Source organism: Oncorhynchus nerka, linkage group LG10 (genome assembly GCF_034236695.1).
Source record: "Oncorhynchus nerka isolate Pitt River linkage group LG10, Oner_Uvic_2.0, whole genome shotgun sequence".
In the NCBI taxonomy this organism is placed as follows: Eukaryota; Metazoa; Chordata; class Actinopteri; order Salmoniformes; family Salmonidae; genus Oncorhynchus; species Oncorhynchus nerka.
Genome location: NC_088405.1, coordinates 36370346 through 36389320, shown reverse-complemented (window position 1 = coordinate 36389320; position 18975 = coordinate 36370346). Strand labels below are relative to the sequence as shown.

The 18975-nt window shown below is 43.3% G+C and overlaps 1 protein-coding gene across 6 annotated transcripts in view; it reads left to right on the top strand.

Annotated features, from left to right (window-relative positions):
• The window catches only part of LOC115135244 (alpha-2,8-sialyltransferase 8F-like), a 38970-nt gene extending 26785 nt beyond the window's left edge, over positions 1-12185 (top strand). For all 6 annotated transcript variants that reach the window (XM_029669726.2, XM_029669729.2, XM_029669725.2 and 3 more), the window contains 4 exons: positions 5887-6144; positions 6379-6462; positions 11475-11757; positions 11904-12185. In XM_029669726.2, the coding sequence (XP_029525586.1) occupies positions 5887-6144; positions 6379-6462; positions 11475-11757; positions 11904-12080 (802 nt within the window). In that variant the 3' untranslated portion in view covers positions 12081-12185. The remainder of the gene's footprint in view (positions 1-5886; positions 6145-6378; positions 6463-11474; positions 11758-11903) is intronic.
• The last annotated feature ends 6790 nt before the right edge of the window (positions 12186-18975 follow it).

Genomic DNA, 18975 nt, shown 5'->3' with positions numbered 1-18975 from the left:
ACTATATAACTAGCCTTTACAGCAGCCTCGCTTTGTGATGTGGCTTTTTTAAACATATTCTGTTGTGAAACCAAACTTCTTTTCATCTCCTCTACTTTCTGGCTCCTTTGAGTTATGTCCAGGTCCTTGTATTTGTCATGGTGTTTCGTTTCATAGTGTCGTCTAATGTTGTACTCCTTACTTACAGCCACGTTGACTCCACAAACAAGACAAACAGGTTTGTCTTTTACATATGTAAACAGATATTCTGCCTCCCACTTGTCCAGAAAGCTCCTGTTTTCTGCCTTTCTTTTTGCCATTTTTGGGAAGGGTTAGCTCGCTGACAGTTGTAGCGTCTATGTTGCTATGACTACTGTCACAGAGGAGAGAGCGTTTCTGGGTCCTGTCCTGATTGGCGCGCGAAAACAGCAGAGCATTATGGGATTCATAGTATTAGTGGTGAATGCGCTGTATAATACCGGCGGGCCAGCTCTAGTAGTAATTTGGTATTGTCTCGCGGGCCAAATATAATTACCCCGCGGGCCAAATTTGGCCCACGGGCCAGAGTTTGACACCCATGCTCTAGAACCTATTCATTGAACATATTGCCAAAGCTTACTTTGGACGTTTAAAAATATGAACATAATTAATAATAAAAATCAATATTGTCAACGGGACAACAGTAACAACAATAACCAAAGGTCAAAATAACCATACATTGAACAATAACAATAAGCATAAAGGACATGTGCAGGTTGATTGGTCTTGTCGTTTAGTGAACTCAGTTTGTGAACTCAGTCCCAGGACCAGCTGGATGAGTGGACTCTTTTCTTTGTTCAGCTATTGGTATTGCAGGGCTTGGTAATGATATGGGGGGGTTACTCTATTTTAGAAGTTTCCAAAACTTCATTGCTCTTTTTTGAGTTTTTATTATTAGTGGATAATGGCCTTCTTCCCTGCATGCATTGTTTGTAGTTTTCTTCTGGACATGTAGGAGAATGTACAAGAACTCGGCATGCAGGGTTTTAATGGAGTGTTTGTCCCATTGGGTGAAATCTTGTTTTGCAGGTGAACCCCACACCTCGCTGCCATAAAGTGCAATTGGTTCAATGACACATTCAATTAGTTTTAGCCAAATTTGAATAGGTATTTAAATTTCAGTTTGGCATAGAATGCCCTCCATGCTTTCTCCCTGCATCATTAAGGTGTCCAGTTGAGATTATTTTTAAACATAAGTAATTATAGTGTGTGCAGTACTCTATATATTTTGTAGCAATTGAGAACATTGGTCTAATTCCCAGAGATCTGGATCTTCTCTGAAAAATCATTATTTTTGTATTTTTGGGGTTTACTGCCAGGGCCCAGATCTGGCAGTACTACTCTAGCAGGTCCAGGCTCTGCTGTAGGCCATCTGCCCTGGGTGACAGCAGGCGTAGGTCATTTCTTTTTTAATTTCACCTTTATTTAACCAGGCAGGCCAGTTGAGAACAATTTCTCATTTACAACTGCTACCTGACCAAGATAAAGCAAAGCAGTGCGGCAAAAACAACAACACAGAGTTACACATAAACAAACATACAGTCAATAACACAATAGAAAATATCTATATACAGTGCGTGCAAATGTAGAAGAGTAGGGAGGTAAGGCAAAAAATAAGCCATAGAGGCAAAATAATTACAATTAAACATTACCACTGTAGTGAAAGGAGGAGGAGGTTGTTGGCCAAGATCTCGCGATACATGGTCCCATCCACGCGATACATGGCCCCATCCATCCTCCCCTCAATACGGTGCAGTCGTCCTCTCCCCTTTGCAGAAAAGCATCCCCAAAGAATGATGTTTCCACCTCCATGCTTCACGGTTGGGATGGTGTTCTTGGGGTTGTACTCATCCTGCTTCTTCCTCCAAACACGGCGAGTGGAGTTTAGACCAAAAAGCTCTATTTTTGTCTCATCAGACCACATGACCTTCTACTATTCCACCTCTGGATCATCCAGATGGTCAATGGCAAACTTCAAATGGGCCTGGACATGCGCTGGCTTGAGCAGGGAGACCTTGCGTGCGCTGCAGGATTTTAATCCATGACGGCGTAGTGTGTTACTAATGGTTTTCTTTGAGACTGTGGTCCCAGCTCTCTTCGGGTCATTGACCAGGTCCTAACATGTCGTTCTAGGCTGATCCTTCACCTTGATGATTGATAACCCCACGAGGTGATCATGATCATTGATAACCCCACGAGGTGAGATCTTGCATGGAGCCCCAGACCGCGGGTGATTGACCGTCATCTTGAATTTCTTCCATTTTCTAATAATTGCGCCAACAGTTGTTGCCTTCTCACCAAGCTGCTTGCCTACTGTCCTGTAGCCCATCCCAGCCTTGTGCAGGTCTACCATTTTATCCCTGATGTCCTTAGACAGCTCTCTGGTCTTGGCCATTGTGGAGAGGTTGGAGTCTGTTTGTGTGGACAGGTGTATTTTTTACAGGTAACAAGTTCAAACATGTGCAGTTAATACAGGTAATGAGTGGAGAACAGGAGGGATAACAGATCTGTGAGAGCCGCAATTCTTCCTGGTTGGTAGGTGATCAAATACTTATGTCATGCCATAAAATGCAAATTAATTCCTTAAAAATCATACAATGTGATTGTCTGGATTTTTGTTTTAGATTCCGTCTCTCACAGTTGAAGTGTACCTTTGATAAAAATTACAGACCTCTACATGCTTTGTCATTTGGAAAACCTGCAAAATCGGCAGTGTATCAAATAGTTGTTCTCCCCACTGTAGATACTTTTGTACCTGTTTCCTCCAACATCTTCACAAGGTCCTTTGCTGTTGTTCTGGGATTGATTTGCACTTATCGCACCAAAGTACGTTCATCTCTAGGAGACAGAACGCGTCTCCATCCTGAGCTGTATGACAGCTGCATGGTCCCATTGTGTTTATACTTGCGTACTATTGTTTGTACAGATACATGTGGTACCTTCAGGCATTTGGAAATTGCTCCCAAGGATGAACCAGACTTGTGGAGGTCTACAATTTGTTTTCCGAGGTCTTGGCTGATTTCTTTTGATTTTCTCTTGATGTCAAGCAAAGAGACACTGAGTTTGAAGGTAGACCTTGGAATACATCTACAGGTACATCTCCAATTGACTCAAATGATATCAATTAGCCTATCAGAGGCTTCTAAAGCCATCACATCGTTTTTCTGGAATTTTCCAAGCTGTTTAAAGGCACAGTCATCTTAGTATATGTAAAATTCTGACCCACTGGAATTGTGAATTATAAGTTAAATAATCTGTCTGTAAACAATTGTTGGAAAAATGACTTGTGTCATGCACAAAGTAGATGTCCTAACCGACATGCCAAAACTATAGTTTGTTAACAAGAAATGTGTGTAGTGGTTGAAAAACGAGTTTTAATGACTCCAACCTAAGTGTATGTAAACGTCCGACTTCAACTGTAGGTCTCCAGCTTCAGTGATTTTTGCAATTCGTTCCAGTCATTGGCAGCAGAGAACTGGAAGGAAAGGCAGCCAAAGGAAGTGTTGGCTTTGGGGATGACCATTGAAATATACCTGCTGGAGCAAGTGCTATGGGTGGGTGTTGCTATGGTGACCAGTGAGCTGAGATAAGGCAGGGTTTTACCTAGCAAAAACTTGTAGATGACCTGGAGCCAGTGGGTTTGGCGACGAATGTTTAGCGAGGGCCAGCCAACGAGAGCATACAGGTCACAGCCGTGGGTGTATATGGGTTTTTTTGGTGACAAAATGGATGGCATTGTGATAGAATACATCCAGTTTGCTGAGTAGAGTGTTGGAGGCTATTTTGTAAATTACATTGCCGAAGTCAAGGATCGGTAGGATAGTCAGTTTAACGAGGGTATGTTTGGCAGTATGAGTGAAGGAGGCTTTGTTGCGAAATAGGAAGCCGATTCTAGATTTCATTTCGGATTGGAGATACTTAATGTGAGTCTGGAAGGAAAATTAACAGTCTAACCAGACTCCTAGGTATTTGTAGGTTTCCACATATTCTAAGTCAAAACCGTCCAGACTAGTGATGCTAGTCAGACGGGCGGGTGCGGGCAGCAATCGGTTGAAGAGCATGCATTTAGTTTTACTATCATTAAAAGCAGTTGGAGGCCATGGAAGGAGTGTTGTATGGCATTGAAGCTTGTTTGGAGGTTTTTTAACACAGTGTCCAAAGAAGGGCCAGATGAATATAGAATGGTGTTGTCTGCGTAGAGGTGGATCAAAGAATCACCAGCAGCAAGGGCAACATCATTGATATATACAGAGAAAAGAGTCAGCCCAAGAATTGAACCCTGTAGCACCCCCTTAGAGACTGCCAGAGGTCCGGACATCAGGCACTCTGATTTGACATACTGAACTCTATCAGAGAAGTAGTTGGTGAACCAGGCGCAGCAGTCATTTCAGAAACCAAGGCTATTGAGTCTGCCGATAAGAATGCGATGATTGACAAAGTCGAAAGCCTTGGCCAGGTCGATGAAGATGGCTGCACAGTACTGTCTTTTATCGATGGTGGTTATGATATCATTTAGGACCTTGAGCATGGCAGAGGTGCACCCATGACCAGCTCGGAAACCAGATTGCATAGTGGAGAAGGTACGGTTGAATTCTAAATGGTCGGTGATCTGTTTGTTAACTTGGCTTTCGAAGATTTTAGAAAGGCAGGGCAGGATGTATAGAGGTCTATACCAGTTTGGGTCTAGAGTGTCTCCCCTTTGGTGATCTCAGACGATACAAAAGAGAGGTTGAATAGGCTAGTAATAGGGGTTGCAACAATTCAGACGGAAAATTTTAGAAAGAGATGGTCCAGATTGTCTAGCCCAGCTGATTTGAAGGGATCCAGATTTTGCAGGTCTTTCAGAACATCAGCTGTTTGGATTTGGGTGAAGGAGAAGCGGGGGGGCTTGAGCAAGTTGCTGTAGGTGCTGCAGAGCTGTTACCTGGGGTAGGGGTAGCCAGGTGGAAAGCATGCCCAGCCGTAGAAAAATGCTTATTGAAATGATCGATTATCGTACATTTATCGGTGGTGACAGTGTTTCCTAGCCTCAGTGCAGTGGGCAGCTGGGAGGAGGTGCTCTTATTCTCCACGGACTTTGCAGTGACCCAAAACGTTATTATTTAAGATGGTGAGGAAAGCACTTTTAAAGATGCCTGCTCATCTGCGAAGAGCAGGCATTTACCCCTAGAATTGTGGAGACTAACACCAGGGGCTGAGGATTTTTCTGGAATAGTGGGCAATTCGTTGATGTAAATATTGAAGAGTGCAGGGCTCAGATTGCAACCCTGGCGAAAGCCCCGCCTCTGGTTAAAGAATATTGTTATTTTCTTGCCAATGTTAATGCTGCACGTATTGCCATTGATTTAATTATGACATATGTTTTACCCCCTACACCACTTTCAATAACTTTGTAGAACAGTCCTGTAGGCCAAATAGAATCAAATGCTTTTTGGAAGTCGATGAAGCAAGTGTACATTTTGTTATTATTTTGGTTGACATGTTTCTCTATCCGGGTGTGTAGGGTGCAGATATGATCGGTCATATGATGTTTTGGTATAAATCCAATTTGGTTTTTACTCAAGACATTGTGCCTATTAAGGAAGTTTAGAACTCTTACATTTATAATACTACAGAAAACCTTCCCCAAGTTACTGTTCACACAAATGTCAGTTTTGATGTTAGGGTCAAATTTGTCTCCGTTCTTAAAGATTGGGCTTTTGAGTCCTTGATTCCAGATATCAGGGAAATAACCTACACTCAGGATCAAATTAAACAGTTTTAATATTGCCAATTGAAAATGTGCACTAGTGAGTTTGAGCATCTCATCTCTCTCGCTCTCTATCCCTCACCTGCTCTCCCTCCCTCCTCTCTCCTCTCCTATCCCAGGGTGATCTTACGTTCCTGTTGTAATGCTACAGGTGAGATGATCCTGACCAATCAGAACACTAAGTCTGGCCAAAAGATCCACTATGAGACCAACCAAAAGCTATTTAAAACGGTCGACAAGAAACTACACAGCATGCTGCCAAAGGACTTACCTTGGAGCAATGGTTTGTTGGGTCATTGTGCCGTGGTGGGAAGTGGAGGAATCCTGCAGAACAACAGCTGTGGAGCAGAGATAGACCGTGCTGATTACATCATCAGGTAACCTTCATCATTATCACCATCACCATCATCACCACCCCCATCATCCTCAACAACATCTCTCTCTTTCTCTCTCCTCCCTCACTTCACTTCTCTCTCCCCCTCTCCCCCTTTCTCTCCCTGCCTCCTCTCTCTCTCCTTCCCTCCTCTCCCCTCCCCCTCTCTTTCTCTCTACACTCTCTCTCTCACCTCCCTCCTCTCTCGTTCGCTCTCTCTCTCTCTCACTCTCTCTAGGTTTAACCTGGGTCCGGTCACCAACAGTAAGGATGTAGGGAACAAAACCCACCTGATGACCATCAACCCCAGTCAGATCAGAAGGTGAGAGAGAAAGATAGAGAGGAAGGGGACCAATGACTCACTATATGAATGGACAAAGCCAACAATCACATGGCCCCATTCATTCCTAATTGAAGACTCAATAGCACACTTGAAGCCAAGAGTTTCGCTTTTAGCGTCTAAGATGACGTCTCAGGGGGGAAACGTATGTAGACATAACATGCACAGTTTGAGCTACTCCAGGAAGTGACGTTGCAGGCTAGCTCAGTGCTGCGCCCTCTCATTGAGTATCTCAAGTTCAAGGTCGTCTGGGTACTGTAGGTTGCCAGTAGCCACTGAATTATCCTTATAACTTCTTCTGTGTGCGATTTAAAAAAAATAATCTGTGTAATAGAAGCAATTATTGGTACCACGATTGTCTTGAAAAAAATATTGAAAAAACCATAAAAGTAGCTCCCATGCTAGTAAAAGTTGGAGACCCCTGATATGGTAGTAGTGAGTGTGGTGGTAGACCTAATAGTAGAAGTAGTTGAATATCTGGAATGGTCTTGTGAAGCAAGGCTAAGTAACTATAAGTCAGAAGTCAGTGGAATTCCTAGGGTTTTGGCGAGATGTTACCCCACTGACGTTAAGGGATAACATTTGTGTAGTTACCGATCACTGATCAGGACCATGTAAGAGTTTTATAGGGCATTCTCAGGACGTCACGCGATGGTTATCTGGGGGACCTTTTTGTAGTTCCCTGTAAGTTACCAGGACGTCATTAAGGAACATGTTAGGACGTTTGTAAGACATTCTCCAAACATTTGTTTTTACCAGCCATTAGGACGTCATGTGATGGTCCCAGATGTCCCAAATCATTGTATGTAATGTCATTAAAGGGGTTTTAAGGTAAGCGGGAGGTAGTACAGCTAAAATTGTGTCAAAAATATTTCACCAATTATAATATGACAAAATAAATAAATCAACAACCAAAAAAATGGGCAATATGATAACATTTAACATGAGTACTTTTCAATAAATATGACCCCATCACTGAACTCGCAACTTCTGGATTTGAGTTTCACTTATCTTTCTGCTGCACCACAAAGTCTGTGTCATTCTCAAAAGTCCCCTACACATTCATTACCTATAATGCATCTCTGCATTTAGAAAAAGAGTGCCATCTGCACTGCTATTTTAGTGATCAGTTAATCTGACTCTCATCAATGATTTCATTGACTTATTTCAGCAATTTGATAGTTTTCTCTACAGTTGACTAATGTTGATGGGGCATATTATTATGTTTTAATGTTTCTCCTGAATAGTGGCGGACCGTGACTATACTGTAGAGGTACCAAGAATCTTCCAATAACCTGTGTTGCATCTTCTGTAGTCGGACCATTCTAGTTGTAGTGAAGGAGGAGTAATGCTTTTTGATGACATTATGAATGAATCAAACAGGCTGGACACGCTTCAAGCAGTCGCTCACACAGAGACAAAACCGACACGGACACAAACGTGACACACAGCATAAAATAATGCGAACAGCAAAAAAAAACACACAAAAAAACACTGTTTACACAACCTATGGTAGCCTAACACCACTCTCACTAATAGCGACAACAACAGTGTCACAAAAAAAGTGACAGGCTATTGGTGCTGAAAGGACAGCGACCATAATACCTGTGCACTCCACTGAAAGAGAGTGCAGTTTTGGTCGAGCACATAGACCCGGCAGATAGACGGCAGACACACGCAGCATCCAATAATGTTAAAGAATAAGCAAGCCCATCCATTCACTCCAGTAGGCCCCAATCATAACAGTACAAAAAAACACAACCCTTTCATTTCCAAAATGACAAACCAGCTATTACTTCCAATTGCAAATTGTTAATCACGTTCATCACACGAACCAGTGATATAAAGAAAATGCATCAATGTTTCAGACTCATTTATTTTCAAAGACAGCTACAGCAAGCAAGCTGCAATAAAAAAAACAGTGCCACTCACCAGATGATGACCATTTGAAAACTAAGTCTGTAAGTTCACCTTGAACACGGTCATGCTAACAAATTAGCAACCGCATCCACCTTGAAGATGATGACAACGGCTGCAGCTGCCGTCGCCGTTGTCGCACGACCACAACACAAGCTTGTTACTAGCGTGGGAAAACTGCCACTGTTCCTTTGCTCTTGAGTTCTCATTAGTGAGGTGTGTATGTCTTTGAGAAGGCCATGGACAAATCACTTTTATTTTAAACGGTCCCAGCCATTGCAAATCAAAATGTGATTGGTTCATTACACTGTCACTCCAGAATTCTGCTCTAATACAGTTGAATGTGCTGACCAGTTGCACCCTCTACAACCACTGATTATTATTTGACCCTGCTGGTCATCTATGAACGTTTGAAAATATTGAAGAACGATCTGGCCTTAATGGCTATGTACTCTTATAATCTCCCCCTGGCACAGCCAGAAGAGGACTGGCCACCCCTCAGAGCCTGGTTCCTCTCTAGGTTTATTCCTAGGTTCCTGCCTTTCTAGGGATTTTTTCCTAGCCACTGTGCTCTTTGCGGTTTTATGATGTCTTCTGTAAGAGCACTTTGTGACATCTGCTGATGTAAAAAGGTCTGTACAAATACATTTGATTGGATTTGAATGGCAGAGGCCTTCTGTCCAGCTTCTGAAGGCCTAGCCAATGGCTGGCTGAGCTAGCTACATTTTTCTACCCAGAGACCACCAAAGAATAACCATGATTGGATATGTTTTTCTTGAGTAATAATCTTTCTCTTTCCAACACAAACTGAAGAGATGAAATCTGAAATCCGGATTATTGAAAAGATGAAATAGAAAACTAAGATTACATTTTATTGTACAATATAGAGACATTTTATTTATCCTTAGGTCTCTAAAAGGCCCTCACATTTCCTCACTGCTCTTGAACCACTATGATAAATACAATAGTATTTTTAACAGAGTCGAGAGTTACTTTGAAATGTAGGAATTTAACATGTAGATAGAAATTTGGTTTCCCTGCATTAAAGTCTCCGGTCACTAGGAGCGCCGCCTCTGGACGAGTGGTTTCCTGTTTGCTTATTTCCTTATACAGCTAACTGAGTGCGGTCTTAGTGTCAGCATCTGTCTGTGGTGGAAATTAAACAGCCATGAAAAGTATAGTTGAAAACTCTCTAGGCAAGTAGTGTGTCCTGCAATTTATCACAATATACTCTACCCCAGGCGAGCAAAATCTAAAGACTTCCTTAGATTTTGTGCACCAGCTGTTGTTTACAAATATGCACAGACCGCCCCCCCCCTCGTCTTACCGGAGTGTGCTGTTCTATCTTGCCGGTGCAGCGTATATCCCGCTAGCTGAATATCCATGTCGTCATTCAGCCACGATTCCGTGAAACATAGGATATTACAGTTTTTGATGTCCCGTTGGTAGGATATTCGTGATTGTACCTTGTCTAGTTTATTGTCCAATGATTGCACGTTGGCGAGTAGTATTGACGGTAATGGTAGCTTTCCCAGTCGCCTTCTCCGGGTCCTGACCAGGCATCCGGCTCTTTGTCCTCTGTACCTGCGTCGCTTCCTCTTGCAAATAACGGGAATGTGGGCCCTGTCGGGTGTTCGGAGAATGTCCAGTGCGTCTTGCTTGTTGAAGAAAAAATCTGTCTAATCCGAGGTGAGTGATTTCTGTCCTGATATCCAGAAGCTCTTTTTTGTCGTAAGGTACTGTTGCAGAAACATTATGTACAAAATAAGTTACAAATAACGCGCAAAAAAACACATAATAGCACAATTGGTTGGGCGCCTGTAAAATTGCTGCCATTTCTTCCGCCGCCATTTTATTGCACTTTACTGTTACTAGGCACCCACCCTGCAGTTGCCTTGGCAGACCTGCTCCCTCCATGGCTCTAGCCAGTGAGAGAAACATGCTAACAAATGTTTGTGCTTTGAAACGGAATAAATACTGCCACAAAACTTTTGCTATAATTTTGCACGCCCAATTTTTCAGTTTTTGATTTGTTAAAAAAGTTTGAAGTATCCAATAAATGTCTTTCCACTTCATGATTGTGTCCCACTTGTTGTTGATTCTTCACAAAAAAATACAGTTTTATATCTTTATGTTTGAAGCCTGAAATGTGGCAAAAGGTCGCAAAGTTCAAGGGGGCCAAATACTTTTGCAAGGCACTGTATATGCATAGTCAGGCATCTTTTTGTGACAAAATATCTTGTTTAAAACGGGAACGTTTTTTTATCCAAAAATTAAAAGAGCGCCCCCTATATCGAAGAAGTTAATGAAAGCAGTTGATGGTTTACTAAAACAGCTCTACCTCTTGATTGGTAGAAGCTATTCCTGTTCTGCTTTCAGATTAGAAAATCAGAGAAGTAGACTTTTTTGTCTAACTTTTTGGGAAAGTGGTACAATTGTCAGTTGTTTATGAAAAAGTTACTGAAAATGGTGTTAATATGGTTACAAAAAAGATTTCACACACTAACTTTTTGTCCAAGTTGATGCAAAGTGATCAAAGTAGCTGACTTGTGTGAAAAGTTGCATTGTTGCATTTATAGTGAATGGAATGTAGGAAGTGATGATGTCACAATGGATGCTTTAGAATGTTGAAGAAATCCCATGAAAGTGGATGAAGTTGAATAAGTTGAATAAGTTTAATCATAAATAGTATCAAAAAGTTGTATGCAAGCACACTATTCCAGACCAGTCTGCACTTTTTAAAATTTGATATGGCGTTTCTAGCTTTAACGGTGTAAGAGGAGTAGCGTACTAAAGAAAAGAAGAACACAAAAAACTATAAAAAGTCAAAAGTAAAATATTGTGTGAGGCTGCTTTCGCAAGTCACATTAATAAGAAGTATGAAGAAGTATGAAGAAGATTTAAAGTCGGGACTTTTCTTCACAAGTCCCGCCTAACTATAAGTAAGAAATCATTTGTACAATATCAAGAGTGTGGCTGCTGTTGTGGTTGAATATAGATTAAAACAAATAAAAAACAAAGCTTCTGTTCATCAGTAGAAGTAAAGTTAGCTAGCTAACCATTGCATGTTTCCATAGTTACCACAACCTGATGAAGGCCCCTCTACCGTTGGCCAATCGTGTCGCAGCTTATGGGAACGCCTCCCTGCTCCTGCCGGCATTCACCTACACAATCTGTACTAAACCGTCATTGGATGTTTACCACGCCCTTCGACCGCTGAGGCCCAATCAGAAGGTGGTATTCTTCAACCCCAATTTCATGCGTAATCTGGGCAGGAAGTGGAAAGGGCAGGGTTTAAAAGAGCGACGCCTCAGCACCGGGCTGATGCTGGCTAGTGTGGCCATGGAACTCTGCAAAGAGGTAAGGGTGTGAGTGAGTGAGTGAGTGAGTGAGTGAGTGAGTGGGTGAGTGAGTGAGTGAGTGAGTGAGTGAGTGAGTGAGTGAGTGAGTGTGTATGTGCATATTTGTGTTGTGTGTCTCTAAGTTTCTACCTGTCTCTCTGTCAGGTTCATATGTACGGTTTCTGGCCCTTCTCTCTGGATCTAAACCACAATCCTTTGCCCCATCATTACTATGACAACGTTGGCCCTAATAAAGGCGTCCACTCCATGCCTGATGAGTTCCTACTGCTACTGAAGCTACACACACAGGGAGTGCTGCAACTACACCTGGGACGCTGCTGAACACACACACACTCAAACACTAATGCACGCATACACACACCGCTCCATCTTTATTGTTGAATGTTTTATGTTGATTTTAAAAAAATAAACATTTTCATAATATCAGCATGTCTCTAACTCTCTCTTGTTCCCTGGCTGGCTTTATCTGTCTACTGATGGTAAATGGCATGAATATATTGTATTTTGGCCATATGCCAAAACACATTTATATGTTGCAGGGATTCACCACCCACCCACTGCACAGGCGCATGTGTTTGGTACTATTTAAACGTTTTTAAAACCTTTTCTGTCATCTGAATAAGTAGTTTTAGGGGATTTTAACTTAATTCGGCTTACCCCGGCCTCAGACCATTTTAATAAAATGTGTCTTGACTTTAACCTGACCCTGCTAGATTCCTTCAATTTCCACCGAGTTTTTAGTTTGAGTTTTTTTGCGCCTCATGTGGAACGATCTCCAAAACTTCTTAAAGTTGGTTGAGTTGGTCCCTATAGGGCAATCCAGTGTAATTGATGTGCTCAAAAAAATAAAGGGAACACTTAAACAACACAATGTAACTCCAAGTCAATCACACTTCTGTGAAATCAAACTGTCCACTTAGGAAGCAACACTGATTGACAATAAATGTCACATGCTGTTGTGCAAATGGAATAGACAACAGGTGGAAATTATAGGCAATTAGCAAGACACCCCCAATAAAGGAGTGGTTCTGCAGGTGGTGACCACAGACCACTTCTCAGTTCCTATGCTTCCTGGCTGATGTTTTGGTCACTTTTGAATGCTGGCGGTGCTTTCACTCTAGTGGTAGCATGAGACGGAGTCTACAACCCACACAAGTGGTTCAGGTAGTGCAGCTCATCCAGGATGGCACATCAATGCGAGCTGTGGCAAGAAGGTTTGCTGTGTCTGTCAGCGTAGTGTCCAGAGCATGGAGGTGCTACCATGAGACAGGCCAGTACATCAGGAGACGTGGAGGAGGCCGTAGGAGGGCAACAACCCAGCAGCAGGACCGCTACCTCCGCCCTACAAAATGACCTCCAGCAGGCCACAAATGTGCATGTGTCTGCACAAACGGTCAGAAACAGACTCCATGAGGGTGGTATGAAGGCCCGACGTCCACAGGTGGGGGTTGTGCTTACAGCCCAACACTGTGCAGGACGTTTGGCATTTGCCAGAGAACACCAAGATTGGCAAATTCGCCACTGGCGCCCTGTGCTCTTCACAGATGAAAGCAGGTTCACACTGAGCACATGTGACAGACGTGACAGAGTCTGGAGACGCCGTGGAGAACGTTCTGCTGCCTGCAAAATCCTCCAGCATGACCGGTTTGGCGGTGGGTCAGTCATGGTGTGGGGTGGCATTTCTTTGGGGGGCCGCACAGCCCTCCATGTGCTCGCCAGAGGTAGCCTGACTGCCATTAGGTACCGAGATGAGATCCTCAGACCCCTTGTGAGCCCATATGCTGGTGCAGTTGCCCCTGGGTTCCTCCTAATGCAAGACAATGCTATACCTCATGTGGCTGGAGTGTGTCAGCAGTTCCTGCAAGAGGAAGGCATTGATGCTATGGACTGGCCCGCCCGTTCCCCAGACCTGAATCCAATTGAGCACATCTGGGACATCATGTCTCGCTCCATCCACCAACGCCACGTTGCACCACAGACTGTCCAGGAGTTGGCGGATGCTTTAGTCCAGGTCTGGGAGGAGATCCCTCAGGAGACCATCCGCCACCTCATCAGGAGCATGCCCAGGCATTGTAGGGAGGTCATACAGGCACGTGGAGGCCACACACACTACTGAGCCTCATTTTGACTTGTTTTAAGGACATTACATCAAAGTTGGATCAGCCTGTAGTGTGGTTTCCACTTTAATTTTGAGAGTGACTCCAAATCCAGACCTCCATGGGTTGATAAATTTGATTTCCATTGATAATTTTTGTGTGATTTTGTTGTCAGCACATTCAACTATGTAAAGAAGAAAGTATTTAATAAGAGTATTTCATTCATTCAGATCTAGGATGTGTTATTTTAGTGTTCCCTTTATTTTTTGAGCAGTGTATATACACAGAACAAAAATATAAACACAACGTGTAAAGTGTTGGTCCCATCTGCCCACTGCACTGAGGCTAGGAAACTGTCACCACCGATAAATCCACGATAATTGAGAATTTCAATAAGCATTTTTCTACGGCTGGCCATGCTTTCCACCTGGTTACCCCTACCCTGGTCAACAGCCCTGCACCCCCCACAGCAACTTGCCCAAGCCTCCCCCATTTCTCCTTCACCCAAATCCGTTCAGCTGATGATCTGAAAGTGTTGCAAAATCTGGACCCCTACAAATCAGCTGGACTAGACAATCTGGACCCTCTCTTTCTAAAATGATCTGCCGCAAATGTTGCAACCCCTATTACTAGACTGTTCAACCTCTCTTTCGTATCGTCTGAGATTCACAAAGATTGGAAAGCTGCCGCGGTCATCCCCCCCTTCAAAGGGGAGACACTCTAGACCCAAACTGCTACAGACCTATATCTATCCTACCCTGCCTTTCTAAGGTCTTCGAAAGCCAAGTTAACAAACAGATCACCGACCATTTCGAATCCCATCGTACCTTCTCCGCTATGCAATCTGGTTTCAGAGCTGGTCATGGGTGCACCTCAGCCACACTCAGGGTCCTAAACGATATCATAACCGCCATCGATAAAAGATAATACTGTGCAGCCGTATTCATGGACCTGGCCAAGGCTTTTGACTCTGTCATTCACCACATTCTTATCGGCAGACTCAATATCATTGGTTTCTCAAATGACTTCCTCGCCTGGTTTACCAACTACTTCTTTGACAGAGTTCAGTGTGTCAAATCAGAGGGCCTGTTGTCCGGACCTCTGGCAGTCTCTCTAGGTCGGTGCCACATGGTTCAATTCTCGGGCCGACTCTTTTCTCTGTATACATCAATGATGTCGCTCTTGCTGCTGGTGATTCTCTGATCCACCTCTACGCAGACGATATCATTCTGTATACATCTGGCCCTTCTTTGGACACTATGTTAACTAACCTCCAGACAAGCTTCAATGCCATTCAACTCTCCTTCCTTGGCCTCCAACTGCTCTTAAATGCAGGTAAAACTAAATGCATGCTCTTCAACCGATTGCTGCCTGCACCTGCCCGCCCGTCAAGCATCACTACTCTGGACGGTTCTGGCTTAGAATATGTGGACAACTACAAATACCTAGGAGTCTGGTTAGACTGTAAACTCTCCTTCCAGACTCACATTAAGCATCTCCAATCCCAAATTAAATCTAATCGGCTTTCTATTTCGCAAAACAAACATCCTTCACTCATGCTGCCAAACATACCCTCGTAAAACTGACTATCCTACCGATTCTTGACTTTGGCGATGTAATTTACAAAATAGCCTCCAACACTTTACTCAGCAAACTGGATGCAGTCTATCACAGTGCCATCCATTCTGTCACCAAAGCCCCATATACACCCACCACTGCGATCTGTATGCTCTCGTTGGCTGGCCCTCGCTTCATATTCGTAGCCAAACCCAATGACTCCAGGTCATTTAAGTCTTTGCCTTATCTCAGCTCACTGAGCAGGTATATTTCACTGGTCACCCCCAAAGCCAATTCCTCCTTTGGCCGCCTTTTCTTCCAGTTCTCTGCTGCCAATGACTGGAACAAATTGCAAAAATCACTGAAGCTGGAGACTCATGTCTCCCTCACTAACTTCAATCATCAACTGTCAGAGCAGCTCACCTGACAGGTCTGGCATATCAAGAAGCATGATCATTACACAGGTGCACCTTGTGCCTTGGACAATAAAAAGCTTCTCTAAAATGTGCAGTATTTTCACACAACACAATGCCACAGATATCTCAAGTTTTGAGGGAGCATGCAATTGGCACGCAGACTGCAGAAATGTCCACCATTTTCTCTACCATAAGCCACCTCCAATGTCGGTTTAGAGAATTTGGCAGTACGTACAACCGGCCTCACAACCGCAGACCACATGTAACCAAGCCAGCTCAGGATCTCCACACCTGGCTTCTTCACCTGCGGTAGTGTCCGAGACCAGCCACCTGGACAGCTGATGAATCTGAGGAGTATTTCTGTCTGTAATTAAGCCGTTTAGGGGGGAAACACTCATTCTGATTGGCTGGGCCTGGGCCTGGCTCCCCAGTGGGTGGCTCCACCCCTGCCCAATCATGTGAAATCCATAGATTAGGGCCTAGTGAATTTATTTCAATTGACTGATTTCCTTACATGAACTGTAACTCAGTAAAATAGTTGAAATAGTTGCATGTTGCGTTCATATTTTTGTTCAGTAGATGTGTATAGTGTAATTGCTCTTTATTGATGTGTTTATGCAGGGCTCATCTGCGAAAGAGACCTTGGGCTCATCATGACTCCTTGCATAAGTAAAAGTTAAATAAAATATAAAATAACGTCATTATATTAATCAAATGTTTTATTTTCTTTATTAACAACAGTTTTGTATTCCTTTACCCGTACATAGTATCTGTGTCTTTACACAGTCTTCCCAGGATTAGAGAGGCTATGTCGGGAAAGACAGAAAAAACAGGTGAGATTCTGGGGTGAGACCTGTTTCCGTTAAGTCTCCCTGGGAACAGAGGTTAGTCACAGTCACAGTCACAGTCACACACACACACACACACACACACACACAAACACACACACACACACACACACACACACACACACACACACACACACACCACACCTCTTACATGATATCCAGGGTAGCAGTAGTTATCCTCGCAACCTCCCAAGGAAATCACTGTCAAAACAAGATACACCATGGACCAGAGGGACACATTTACATATCTTCCCAGCATTTATCATCGTCCCAAAGTTCCCACAGACAATCCTTTTCCAACCCTGTGTTTCCAGGTCTACAGGTGATGCAGTCAACATTGGCCTGTATCTCTCTTTGTTATTTTAAAATCACAGGAAGACCTGGCACTTCATTATAACTTGCACATGTTTTTCCTTGGTTACATCACCATTCATGTCATTCAGTTCAACACAGTTTCAATACAGGTTAAGAGTCTAACAATGTGTGCACTGCACCTTTAAGACCATTCAGGTCTCTGTGTCAGTTGAGCTGATGTCTCTGCCAGGAGGCCTGAAGTGAGTGCGTGTCTCTCTCCCTGTGTGTGTGTCTGTGTGTGTGTGTGTGTGAAGGGGGGGGCAGGAGTTAGGTGGACAAACACAGAACAGTGGTAGAACAGCGGAGGGAGGCAAGCGAGAGAAAAGAAGAGAAAGGAAGGGAGATGATAGCCGAGAAAGGAAAGGAGAGAGATTATTATTCCACAGGCAGTTATATAACTGGCCCAGACACTGAGTCACCTCAGACAACAGAGTAAACCGAGTACAGACACACAGACAGGGAGGGTACTGGGACAGCCTATTCAGTATAGTGAATAAGGAATTAGGGCATAGCCAACACTAGGGCGTTATATGGCTTTGCCAAGAATAGTAAACAGACTAGACAAAGACATGACATAGGCAGGGGAATCTAAAGTACAACGTAATCAAACAACCATACCACCATTTCCTGTGGTGTCCAATGCTAGATGGAGATGGATAAGGATTAAAGTAGAAACGTGTAGTATTTAGTCTTTGAAACAAGTTTGGTCAGGGGGATGGAGGGAAGCATGGAGGGAGGGTACACCTTAGTGACGCCACAGAGGGGCCTGTCTCTAATGGGGAAGCTGAGTTTGTTTGAGCAGCCACCCAGGGCCCAGCTCCAAATTCAATCACAGAGGATGTGGTTCAACTTCTAATTTTACCAAAACATTTTGTCTGGAGCGGCTATGTATACGCTGGGCTGAAGGGGGGGTGAAGGTAGGGGGGTGAAGGGTGAGGGGAGGTAGAGGGAAAGGGACCAGACCCCCTGACCCTCTACTGTCACTGGACAGAAATGATAGTTTTTAAAGTCTGAGGCTATATTTAAACCAGCTCGCAGCAGTCTGCCATATTACTGAGAGAGGAATTGGACTTGTTTAGCTGGTATTCCCAGCATACTGTACTGTACAGTATGTGTAGGTACGCGTGACATGGCTTAATGGGGTGTGTGTGTGTCTGTGAGTGCGGGGTTCGCGTGTGCATTTGTGTGTTGGGTGAGAGAGTGTGGCTTTTCAAGGAGTAGGAAAAACACTTCTCAATCTGAACTATTTGTTTTCCAAACATAAATCTGCACATACTTCTTGTTTTTACCATTCTACGTCTCTTCCTCTTCTAGAGTACATTCATTGTCTGAGATATTGGACGCCCCTGGTGAGGTAGACTTACTGCTGTGACGGCAGTAATTGAGTAAAAAGGTGGGTAAACACAAAGGCCAGCATTCTTAAGCAAATATTGAACCACTGACTTGAAGACGGTAAGACAGATAAGCTCAGTACTCGGGGAGTTAAGGAAGGAGATGAGAATGAGACGCTACTCATGGAGAAGTTAGTCGGTAGAGTAGCTTATGGATAAACTGTCATGAATATTCATCCAAACACACTGTATAATCGAACATGGGGGCTGATCTTTATATGCCTTGACTAATTTTTTTCAACTTCAACCACCCTTCCCTCTTATTTAGACAAAACTCTCTAAAGAGTTTTCCTAACCGTTCTTTAGTTATCTTAACTTGTTGCCCTTGAAGACTAAATAAAGGTGCTCATGCAGAATAACGTCTTAAATGGATAGAATGAATGCATTTGTTTCTTTGCTACCATTACGGTCCACCAGTAAACTCATGTTTAGGGGCATGTCTACAAATGTAATAACTCCAAAGCAATGGAAAGATTGTTCACATGCAAAATATCCAAGTGTCATCAATTTGACTTTAGTGAGAAATGGAAAATCATGTTTTACATAAGACTTCA